This window comes from Nipponia nippon, unplaced genomic scaffold, assembly GCF_047370975.1.
Source record: "Nipponia nippon isolate SJK-2023a ecotype South Korea unplaced genomic scaffold, ASM4737097v1 scaffold_26, whole genome shotgun sequence".
NCBI classification, from domain to species: Eukaryota; Metazoa; Chordata; class Aves; order Pelecaniformes; family Threskiornithidae; genus Nipponia; species Nipponia nippon.
Genome location: NW_028262343.1, coordinates 4,251,483 through 4,264,079, shown reverse-complemented (window position 1 = coordinate 4,264,079; position 12,597 = coordinate 4,251,483). Strand labels below are relative to the sequence as shown.

The window sequence follows — 12,597 nt, the reverse complement described above, 5'->3', positions numbered from 1 at the left end:
ACTTCACTCCGGGATTTTCTACTTTTTTCCTCTGAGCTGTGCAGGGGGATGGGGAATGGGGGTTGCAGTCAGTTCATCACACGTTGTCTCTGCCACTCCTTCCTTCTCAGGGGAAGGACTCCTCACGCTCTTCCCCTGCTCCAGCGTGGGGTCCCTCCCTCAGGAGACAGTCCCCCATGAACTTCTCCATCGTGAGTCCTTCCCATGGGCTGCAGTCCTTCAGGAACAGACTGCTCCAGCGTGGGTCCCCCACGGGGTCACAAGTCCTGCCAGCAAACCTGCTCCAGCATGGGCTCCTCTCTTCACAGGGTCACAGGTCCTGCCAGGAGCCTGCTCCAGCGTGGGCTCTCCATGGGGTCACAGCCTCCTTTGGGGCGCATCCACCTGCTCCACTGTGGGGCCCTCCATGGGCTGCAGGGGGATAGCCTGCTTCACCATGGTTTTCACCACAGGCTGCAGGGGGATCTCTGCTCTGGTGTCTGGAGCACCTCCTCCCCCTCCTTCTTCACTGACCTTGGTGTCTGCAGAGTTGTTTCTCTCACATGTTCTCATTCCTCTCTTCCAGCTGCTGTTGTGCAGCAGTTTTTCCCCCTTTTTAAATATGTTATCCCAGAGGTGCTACCACCGTCGCTGATTGGCTCAGCCTTGGCCAGCGGTGGGTCCATCTTGGAGCTGGCTGGCATTGGCTCTATCGGACATGAGGGAAGCTTCTAATAACTTCTCACAGAAGCCACCCCTGTAGCCCCCCCTGCTACCAAAACCTTGCCACACAAACCCGGTATATGGGGAAAGTTTTTTAATAAAACAGGTTAGTGAAGATGAAAGACAAGAATATATTGAGCAGCAGATTTATTTTTTTTGAGATACTGTGTGAGAACTTCAGAATTATTGTTTCTATTGATCCTTGGTTACAGAGAATTGGATGAAGTACTATTTTTCTCTATTAAACTTCTGAGATTTCTTTCACAGTTCTCTGGCTAGTGAGTGGTACCATGAAGTAATTGTCACAAAAGATTTTATCATGTGTATAGGCTGAGACTTTTAATAATTTATTACTGTCCTATTTACTGTTAAGGTAACAATAACAAAGCAGGGAGTTCAAGCAACAGTGCATAGCTTTGATTTAGAAAGGATCCTTTCCTTTGTTATGCTATTCATGTTGTTCAATAACATTCCCTAATATGCATAAGAAAATAGGCTGATACACCTATTTGTTGAGAATAATTTTATGTTGAGTTAGCATCTTGTTTTATAATCCTAGTTTCATTGTGGATCTGCTTGTTTTGGCATTGAAATGCTTGTGTCAAGTCTTATTAAGATAACTCAAATAGAGTGATTAATCTATAGTTTATTTTTTGTTGCTTTGCAGTAGTTTGCTCTTATTTTATGTCTAGTCCCTTGTTCACTCCTAACTGTTGGTTCGTTAGCAGATGATTAATGAGCCTTTATTGGGGGAAGAAAATCTCTACCAGCTAAAAAGAACAGGATTAGGAAGCAAATGTTGGCTTTGCGGTATGCTTGTGGCTGCAAGCAGATCTTGAATAGTTGAATTGTAAAGCATGTTATGATGAAGTATTTACTGTAGGTATCATAAGAGACCTAGTAAGCATTTCTAATGTTTTGTGATTCTCTTAGATAGAGGCTTCTTAATACCAATTGTGTGTGTGTGTTCTCCAGCTTCTTGAAAGTGTTATAATGAATAGATTTCTGGAAAAGGTGCCATAATTTGTCATGCTGCTAAAACCACAATTAGTGCACTGCTAAATGCTTAGGTCCTGCATGAAGGTAATGGATCAGTGTGTATTTACAGGTACTGAAATACATGGTGAACATACAGACCATAAATGAGTTCTTACTTGTGTATAGCTGAAATATATGAAAGGAACTTTAAGACTAAATGTTAAATGCTAAAATTTGTCAGATTTCTTTTTTTTTTTTTTTTTTTTACTTTTTGTAATCCATACTCTGCTTAACAGATGAATTTGACAAGTCCCCGAAATATTTACCTTGTACAGAGTATTACAGCTTCTTTTTCAATGGAGTGATATTGTATATTTGGTCTTCTGACTATGCTTTATTTAAGGATGCAGTTTTGAAGCTGTGTGTAATTAGTCAGTCAAGGAAAATCCTATTTCATTGTCTTGCCTTCAAAGCTTCCACCTGAATAAAGAAAACAACATGGGCTAAAGAGGGGCCCCTGTATCCCATCCCTTCAGTATTCTTGTGGCTCCTTTATTTTAATAATTTTGGACACATTCCAAGCTGCTTATGTAAGCTCTGGTTTGCATATTTACTCTGTGAGCCCTCTTGACTTGCTGATTCATTTCTCCTTGTAGCAATAAACGTTGGCCTAAATCTCCCCCTTCCTAGTTCTATTGACAAGTTCTGACATGAAGTGTCAGCTCAAACCTATCTCAGGTGGTTCAGCTATGAAGATTAATCCAGTCAGCACAAGATGTGTTTTATCTTGGCAATGCGCATTGGGAGCCTGTTGTTCCATCAGCCTGGTGTTCCCTGTAGCACAGAAGAGGTATGGACAAGCTATCTTGATAGGTGAAATTATTCTCAGGCTCATGGGCATTGAACAGTAAAATATTTTAGACTGCTTTGCTGAATGTTATTTTAGTATGAGGATTTATGGAGGATAGTAGTTAGTTTGTTACTTAAAATATGTGCACTGCTAACAGAGTCTGTCTAAAGCAAGATTAGGTTATCAGAGGGTTGGCTTGCATGATAAGCTTCCTGGCTGTCACATGGCCAGAATTGGATAGTCTAAGGAAAACAACGTTCATCCTGAATGCATCTAGGCAAATTCGTTTGATTCTATGCAAATGCTAGGCATTAGGAAACTCCCACTTGCATTGCATAAGCGGTTCTTGGATCATATTTGTCAATTTAGCAACTAGCAAATAAACACTTCTTATACAGTGCCATAAACGTGTGGTGGTTTCAGAGGAAAAGTATGCAGAGAATGCTTCTAACTTATTTAAATAGCATGGTGCATTCTGGCTTCGTCTTCCTCTTTCTTCTCTCTTCTTTTCCAGCTACCTTGTTCAGTGGAGACAGAATTAAGTGCTAACTAATTTATGCAAGCAAACTTCCTTTTGACAGTTGTCTTTGAAGGTCTTGGCCAATGCAGTTTGCTGATTCAAGAATGTCTGTGCCTATTTCTTCAGTTAAGGTATAGTTCCTATGTCACTCACAGACCTAATTGACTATTTCCTCCTTTTATTTACTTTTTTAATTGATTTTTTTTTTCTTTCTTAATGATGTAATTGTATCCATTATAATATTAAAGTATATTTTCCTGCTAATGGGAAGAAATGATGATGAGGCGGAAATGCCTACCTAGTAAAATGCTTTACTTCCAATGATGTCATAAGCAACTGTGGGGAGCTGTAATGGATGTGCCACAGTTTTTCTGCCAAATATATTTTCTTTTATATAAGGTACAAATTGTACAAGTTTACAAATTTAATTGTACAAATTTATAGGAAGTACAGATTTCTTCCAGTACTGTTACTATGTCTGGAGGATCATACGACAAGGGTGTGGAGAGCTGCGCAGACTGATGTATTATAAAACTCCCTATCAGTATGAGAAATATTGGCTATCACTGAACAAGAGTGGAAAATGCAGCTGTCTAGTGTGCAGCTAGTTCAGGCCAAAGAAGCTTTGTACCCAGAAAGCAGGAAGAATGAATTGCCTTTGATTTCTAGGGAAGGGGTAGTATGGGAAGTGTGCTATGTATTTAGGAACATCCAATTACCATCAAGTTGTCATCCTGCAGATTTCACATCCATAAAAGATCTTTAGCTGTCCAAGACAGACAAACTCTCCTTCTGAGTGATTTTACACCAAGACAATTGGAAGACTGTAATGTATAAATGGGCAAAAGACAGGCACATTGTGTTTCCAGAGGTCCAGGTGATATTCTGACATTCCTCCTGCTAGTGAGCCAATGAGGACAAAGGCAGATGATGATAAAAGTGAGCTAGCTGGCTAGGTAAGTGGTGCGGAAGAGGTGGGTTTTCCTATTATGAAACATTAGCTTGGCTTTAGGGCAAAAAGAGATGATCGATGATTTTTTTTTTTTTTCTTTTTTTTCTCTCTCCTCTGAAGAGAGTAACTTGAAGTGAACATCAATTACAGAGGAGAGGCAAATAGAATAGTAAATAAAGCATGTGCAGAAAGACAAAAACTTTATTCTAATACAAAAACAAGATATTGAAAATACACGTCATAAAGGACTGATGGCCCAGGGAAGTGGTTGAGTCCCCATCCCTGGAGGTATTTAAAAGACATGTAGATGTGGCACTTAAGGATATGGTTTAGTGATCAATGATCTTAAGGGTCTTTTCCAACCTTAACGATTCTATGATTCTATAATTCTAAGGATCTTTTTATAAAGAAAGAAGTGTTAGGTACTCTTGTTTGGGGGGGGGGGGGGGGGGAATAAAAAGCTTATGCTTGGTCTGTTTAATATCACTGGCCCTGGGTAGGAAGAGTGATGTGTTTGTTAAAATAGCTGCCTATATTTTAGGAAGGACAAAGTGAGGGAAAAGGATAGTGCTATTTTGATGAAAATAACTTTACTTGTTTTTGACTGTTAATCGGTATTCTCTCTTGTAAGCCACAGCATAAATAGCTTGCTATGGACCATCAAATTGCAGTCACATACAGGAAACTTAATTTTTATGTGCAGGTGGTCTCATACTGCTAATGTTCACTAAAAAAGATGATGGATGCAATATTCTTAGAAATCACTGTAGAAGGATTGTGGAAGGTTATGGAGCAGATCATCTTGAGTGCCATCACATGGCATGTGCAGGACAACCAGGTGATCAGGCCCAGTCTGCATGGGTTTATGAAAGGGAGGTCCTGCTTGACTAACCTGATCTCCTTCTATGACAAGGTGACCCGCTTAGTGGATGAGGAAAAGGCTGTGGATGTTGTCTACCTGGACTTTAGTAAAGCCTTTGACACCATTTCCCACAGCATTCTCCTGGAGAAACTGGCTGCTCATGGCTTGGACGGACATACTCTTCGCTGGGTAAAAAACTACTAAATGGCCGAGCCCAGAGAGTGGCGGTGAATGGAGTCAAATCCAGTTGGTGACCGGTCACGAGTGGTGTTCCCCAGGGCTCAGTATTGGGGCCGGTTCTGTTTTAATATCTTTATCAGTGATCTGGACGAGGGGATTGAGTGCACCCTCAGTAAGTTTGCAGATGACACCAAGTTGGGTGGGAGTGGGATCTGGACAGGCTGGATTGATGGGCCGAAGCCAATTGTATGAGGTTCAACAAGGCTAAGTGGTGGGTCCCGCGCTTGGGTCACAACAACCCCATGCAACGCTACAGGCTTGGGGAAGAGTGGCTGGAGAGCTGCCTGGCAGAAAAGGACCTGGGGGTGTTGGTCGACAGCCGGCTGAATATGAGCTGGCAGTGTGTCCAGGTGGCCAAGAAGGCCAATGGCATCCTGGCTTGCATCAGGAATAGTGTGGCCAGCAGGACCAGGGAGGTGATAATGCCCCTGTACTCGGCACTGGTGAGGCCGCACCTCGAATACTGTGTTTAGTTTTGGGCCCCTCACTACAGGAAGGACATTGAGGTGCTGGAGCGTGTTCAAAGAAGGGCAATGAAGTTGGTGAAGGGTCTAGAGCACAAGTCTTATGAGGAGCGGCTGAGGGAGCTGGGGTTGTTTAGCCTGGAGAAGAGGAGGCTGAGGGGAGACCTTATTGCTCTCTACAACTACCTGAAAGGAGGTTGTAGCGAGGTGGGGGTTGGTCTCTTTTCCCAAGTAACAAGTGATAGGACAAGAGGAAATGGCCTCAAGTTGCTCCAGGGGAGGTTTAGATTGGATATTAGGAAAAATTTCTTCACTGATAGGGTTGTCAAGCATTGGAACAGGCTGCCCGGGGAAGTGGTTGAGTCCCCATCCCTGGAGGTATTTAAAAGATGGGTAGACGTGGTGCTTAGTCACATGGTTTAGTGGTGGACTTGGCAGTGTTAGATTAACAGTTGGACTCGATGATCTTAAGGGTCTTTTCCAACCTAAATGATTCTGTGATTTGGAGTAATACCTGACATTGAAAGGTGCGAAGTGACCAATTGTATATTTAAAACCTTTGTGTTTGATAAAGTATAAATGACTATGAATTGATTTTGATTGTACATAATAAAAAGTTTAATCATCATCATTTATTTGTTCCTTTTAAACAAAAAATAAAAGCACTTGGAAGCCATTCAGCCGAATCATCTGTATAGAAATTTCTTATCTAATCCAGTTTTAAAGGGATATCAGTTAAGGATGTTTTACTAGATGCTTAGAAAACATCAAATCTAAAATGAGTTAATATCATAGTAGTGAAAAGTGTCCATCTGTTAGTTAAATGAAGGAAAAAAGCTACAGCAATGAGTTATGGCTTAGAAGCTAAAGACTGTAGAAAGTGAAGGATACAGGAAGTCCACCCAAAATATATTGGAAGCTAATGTTAGGTCCACTAAGGTGCTTGAGAATGAGATAAAAATATACCAGCCCTTTGTTTTTGATATGCTTAACAGATATGTTTCAGTTACTTGACAAAATAAGAGACTTTCATAATTGGGAAAATCCAGAAGGAGTTGATGATCAAACTTAATCTGACTCCTTTGTAGGCTTGTTCAACAGACAAGTGGCTTACTTTTTAAATTTCTTGATCACTCACTATAATCCTATAATTAATTTGTTTCCATCTGTTTTTAGGTTAGAGGATTCATTTTTTCCCTGGTATATAACATGAAATGTTTTCTTCTTATGCTCCCCTCCTCTCTCCCTTGAACTAGTTGCATATATGTGAAAGGAGCACTGCTCGTCTCTTGCATGTTACTGTTGCTATTTGAGGATATGAAACTGCTTGATCGCCCTCTCATCTTTGGCTAGATGAAGAAGCCTCTTGTGGTCTTTTTGCTACTACCAGGCTTATTTAGAACCGAAGCCATTCTCTTGCTCAGTCTAGATGCTTATATGGCTGCTAATGGTCCTTCATTCCTTCCCTACCTTTTTTGCTGAAATATAGACTTCAAATAAAAAGTATTCCAGACTTATTCTGTATCTCTATTCAGTTATAAATGTGCTTACATTTATTTAGGAGCTGAAACACCTCCCCTCTAATCCAGAGGAAAAACTCTCTGAAAGCACAAAGGTAGTTTCTACAGCTGTGATTTGAGGTAATTGGAACATGAGGGAGGGGGAAAACACTTTCACATGTCAAGGAAATTGCTTGAGTACTGCCTTCTGTCATTGCTCGCAGCACATATCAAGGTAGAATTGAGGGCTGATTCCCACAGTCTGTTCATTTCCCTGTTACATGGGAAGACAGTCAGGACATAGTGTATTTCTTATCTTGAATTCTATGTTCTTATTAAACTTTATTTGTATTTTTACTTGCTACTACTTGGGACAGTAAAGAAACAGACCAGATAAATCTCTTCTTTAAATGTTCTAGTTAGAAAGCCTAAATGCTTCTACCAGAATAACTGTGCTGATTTTATTATGCATATGTTGGTACAAATGTAATGTGTGTAATGCATTTTAATGTGTTTTAAAGCAGGATGGGTAAAAACAATTTTTTCCCAAACAGTATGATCATACTTTGTGATGATGTAACCCAAAGGAGTTTTAGTAAACAAACAGGAATTACCAATCGTGATTCAACGCAAGTGTGGGATAGACAACAGATTGTATGTCCTTCAGGACAGGTTAAAATGACCTAGATGGATAGAGGAGCACATGATGTTGGGGGGTGGTGGTGGTGGTAAGTATTGGTTAGCTTGATGAGCAATGATATTTGCACATCAGCAGCCTGGTAATTGTCAGGATTTTATTTTTAAGTGTTGTTGTGAAGGCAAGCGATAAGAAGATGAAGGAATTCATAGTGAATTCATTTCATATATCTGTGTGGGGATGCTTTCAAATGTTGTTTTGAAAAAATGATGATGGTGATAGAAGCTAACTTTGACTGATTAGGAGTCTTCCTCTTGATTTTTTTTGAATGAGAAAATAGTTTTGGGGGGGGAAGTGAAACTAAGCTGCTTATCTCCCTAATAGAAAAGGGGGAAAATAGGGGTACTTAAAACAATAACACAGTCAAGCAGTGTCCTAGAAATTATTTTTATAGTAAGTGGAGCAATTTTGTGTGGTTAAGGTTTTGGTTTGGGTGTTTGGGGGAGAGGGGAAGTGTGAATACAGGAACTCAAGGGAGAAACAACTGAGGAGAGTTGTGGGTCAGAGTAATGGGCAGGATGCTAGTGATTTCCACAGAAGTAATCAAAGCATGTGATAAGAACAATTGGTGGTGGTTGAGATCAAGTTCTGGTTTTATACGCACTGAATTTAAGTAGGCAATCCCTAGAGGTGCTCATCATCCAGAGCTTTCCCGTGAGATGGAAGGGATACTGTAGTGTTAGAAAGGCAAGGGAAGCAACTTGGGGTGGGAAAGAACATACTGAAAAAGAGGAACAAGCAGAAGTGGAGAGGAATGGGTTAACCACCAGTGCAAGAAATTGCAATGGAATGGATGAGGACACAAGAGATTACTCTTTCAGGGCTCTCCTCTTTATTGAGGACACTATCATTGGAAGGATCACCTGTAGAATAGTATTAGTTGTCTGAGAAACCTTGGACTGATAGAAGGCATGTTAGCAAACCGACCAAGTTTCTATTTTCCCTTTTTTTATATGGCTTTCCTTACTTTCTTTTTTATTCCCATATCTCTCTGAGAGAAAACTTTGAGAGTAAAGGCTCCTCTTAAATTTCCCTCCTTTTGAAGCATGTCAGTTTTAGTTTTCTTTAAATGTGCATTTAAAGCAAACAATAACCGATTGAGTGGAGATAGAGATGTGGTTTCTGTAGGGAGTGATTACCCAGGTATTTTTACATCTAGCAAGATTTAAGACTCATTAGTCTTAAACTAGTGGGTGTTAGATAAATTGGTTAAGCCCTGTCTTAGTGTTTGCTATTTTTGGTTTAGATACTAGCCTGCCAGGTCTAGTTGAAGCTGTTGAGAATGTTTCTTTTCAACTGGAGTGACAATAGCACTATTGATATCTGCTCATGCTTATTCTGGTCTCTATTTTTATAGATCATGCTGTTTAGCATTTATTCTCAGCCCAGTCTCTCATTGGTGTGAACATCAGACTACTGTTAACTTCAAATACGTTCTTTTCTAGATCTTTATAGTTTTATGGGAAAACTGGACTATGTGCTTAGTCTTGGAGCACATGAATTAAAGCTGTATTGAATGATTTTATCCATGATGTTATCAGTCTGTCTCAGTTCTGATCCCTTAATGGTATCAAAATGAAAGCTGGTATCTAGATTGGATTAGTCCATTAATCTCACTACTGATCTTTACTACTGAGATTTTTCCCTACTAGAAAAATTTTTAGTGCCTTTTTTCCCCCAACTTGTTGGAAAAGGTTTTTTTTTAGTTGCAGTGTCTTATTGCTAGACAGAATATTGCATAGAGATGTCATCTAATGCAGTCTAATAAATATCCATATAATATCTAATAAATATCCATTTTTCTCTCTAAGTTAAAATTCAGTAATTCAGGTGATTTGCTTTATTGCTATGAAAGCTTTAAATACAGACTTAATTTTTTTTGGCCAGATCTTATATTGGCTTGTTAGAAAAGATCTGGAAGATCCAGAAGAATTGATTTGAGATTAAACAGGTATCAGGTTGTTTTTAGAGCTCACATCCTGATTCCTTCTTCACTCCTAAGTGAGAATGGAGCTGTATGTATAAAACAAAAAAAAAAACCCATTGTTTGTCTATCAGATCTAATAATCCATTTCATGTATTACTGGAAGATACTGTGAACTGGAGTGGGCAACTGCTGTAAAAAGGGTTTTGGAAGTTGCATGAATATAATATTCAAAATGCATTTCAGGGCGTGCAGTTTGGTAGCACTTCTGTCAATACATGAAGGGCATGTTCCTCCAGGCAGTGTATTTCTCCAAGATGACCCTTCAAAGAATGAGAAATTGGCAATGAAGAGAAACCTACTGGTGATTTGCAGACTATGCACAAACAGCAGTTTCTGCATGTTACACTTATGCTGTGTTAGTTTAGATAAAGTTTAATAAAAAGCCATTAAGAATTGAGGCAAAACAACCCTCACTAGAACCTCATTATCAGAGGGAACACAGCAAACCTGTATCCTGTTCTTTTCCAGACATTGTCATCTTCTGTTCAGGGTTTTAAATAACAATTGGGTTCATGTTGTTTTTCAGATTCAAAAGCAATCTCTGCATTGGTTACATCCAAGTTCAACCCGCAGAATGGTTTAGTGTTGTGGGTTTTTTTGGGGTTAGTTTGGTTTTTTGTTTGCTTTTGTTTGGGTTTTTTTTGTTTGTTTGGGTTTTTGTTTCTTTCCTCAGAAAAAAACTAGGACCATTTTCTAGTCAGTTGAATTCAGCATGTTAATTTCCTTAAACTTTCTTGTGAGCTGGGGATTAATTACCTTGCAGCTTTGTGATTTCAAATGATAGGAATCTTTATTATTTTAAGGAACTGTTTGCCTTTTTAGTTCAGGTGGCTCGTGGTCCTGGATTGTTTTTGTGTGTTAGAAGAGGATTGTAATCCTGTTACATAGTAAAAATCCAAGGGGATTGTATAGCTCCGTTCCACCCATAAAACAAATCACTTCTAGAACAGTATTTGCAGAATGTAAATTAGCTTTGTAATAGGGGTTTGGGTAGCTTTAAATTATATGGTAAAAAGTGACAATCTGCTCTCTTAATCATCATTGATTCTTAGGCAGGTTAGTGAAGAGACCTGACAGCAAGCCAAGGCTTAGTTTTTATAAATTGGCTCAAACCATGAGATTAAGCAGCAGCGTTAGTCTTTTCAAGAGTAATGTGATAATGTCATGGAGAAATGGAGCATACTTCAGTGGCAGATGGCACGTGCCTGTGTGAAGTACGATAGAGTAAAAATACGTTTTGCTATGATGTTGTATATGGTTAGTCACAATCAGTAGCTGTTGCTGTTATGAATTTAATATCAGTTCAAACAGGAAATGTCAACTTCCAGTAAGACACCTGTTCAATTGTTCACAGCTTACTAAAAAGTTTTAATACAGGACGCTTGCCTTGAGAGTATATCCCTACTTCAAATCAGTGCATTTATACAAATTCATCTCTCTCTGTTCCTGCTCTACTATCTAATTCCTGTTTGGAATATAGAAGTTTATTATTCCTCCTGGTTTCTTCCTTTGTTGCTGTTTATAGAGAACACTGACATTCAAGAATTGATCTTCATAATGGGCATATGGGGTGAGTTAATAATATACTGTTATGACAGTGAATTGATGTGCACAATAATTGACAGTTGAAGCTATAAAAAAAGTATCTGATGACTTTTTTTCTTTAAACCCACCCAAACAAGCAATAACACCCTAATATTATTGTATAATTTTGTACGTTCAGAGCACAGCAGAGGTTATTTTCATTTGTAGCTGTGAATGTTTAGCAATTTTGCAAGTAAGTTCTCGATTGCTAATTGTATCTGTAATCAAACTGGTTAGTGATGTCTCCTCATTCAACTTTGTAAAGCAGTGAGGAACAAAATAAATGCAGAAGGAAGTAAAAGGTTCGTAATAGCAATTGTTAATTGGAAAGTTATGCCTGTACATGTGCAACGGATGAGTGGTTAGGCTGCTCAAAGAATCACCGTCACTCCTCTGTAAAAACATGTGTGTGGGGGGGAAATGACATCTAAAAATAGATTTCAGTGTTGCTCAACTAGCACTGCTGGCTGGTAGAGTGAGATCTATAATTAAGTATACAATTATAGCAGAAACTAACAGCAAACAGTTGATATTTTTTAAAAATTTTAATTTGAAATCTCTATTATGCTATGAAATTGTGTTTCTGAAATATGGGAAATGTGAAAGATTCATCAAGTTCCTAATACCTGTTTTCTAACCTAATTTCAGACAGCTACTAGGTGGTTATTGGTTCTAACAATTGAGTCCTGTACATTTTGTGCTTAATTTGATAAATTCAAATATAAAGCCTCAGATGGATAGCAGATCAAACTGTGGTGCAGAATCTCCTGGACTAGCCAGTAGCAATAAAAGGCCACAGGCACAAGACATTCATGCGTTTAGAGTGCCACAAGCATTGACAGAGTATCTGTCTATGCCTAGGTTTCTGCTGTAGCTTGTATCCACAGCCTTCTGTATTTTAATAAGCTGAAACAGCTGTAGGATCCAATTTTGTGCATAAGCTGTGGCATAAATGACAAAGTGTCTGCCTGATACAGGAGGAATATTCAGAGTATACCTGAGTTGGTTTTAAATGGAGGGAAATATACCACCTTTTATAGTTCTAATTAATGGAGTATAAGTAATAGGTTATCCACCTGGGATGTTGGAAACCTACACTTAGATTCAAGTCCTCTTGGACAACATTTCAGGTCATTTGTATTTTAGGACAGGAGTGCACACTCTGAAAATCTCTGGGTCATTCAGATGAATGACTCATCCTGGGATTTGTTTGATTAAGTTTCACAAGTTTCTATTGGAAAATTCAGTATGCAGTTAAATAT

The 12,597-nt window shown here is 39.1% G+C and overlaps 1 protein-coding gene across 30 annotated transcripts in view; it reads left to right on the top strand.

Moving 5' to 3' along the window:
* The window catches only part of LOC104013993 (erbin-like), a 120,739-nt gene that overhangs the window by 16,274 nt on the left and 91,868 nt on the right, over positions 1–12,597 (top strand). For 7 of the 30 annotated variants that reach the window (XM_087762545.1, XM_087762555.1, XM_087762536.1 and 4 more), the window contains one exon: positions 11,277–11,321. The exons of 8 other annotated variants lie outside the window; for them this stretch is intronic. Coding sequence is in view for 7 of the 22 variants with exons in the window: in XM_087762523.1 (XP_087618649.1) it covers positions 3,134–3,181 (48 nt within the window). In the remaining 15 variants the exon portion in view is untranslated. Of the gene's footprint in view, positions 1–2,510; positions 2,531–2,893; positions 2,961–3,044; positions 3,182–7,129; positions 7,209–11,231; positions 11,322–12,597 lie in introns of those variants that run through there. 15 more of the 30 variants (XM_087762523.1, XM_087762521.1, XM_087762522.1 and 12 more) reach the window with 11 other exon arrangements.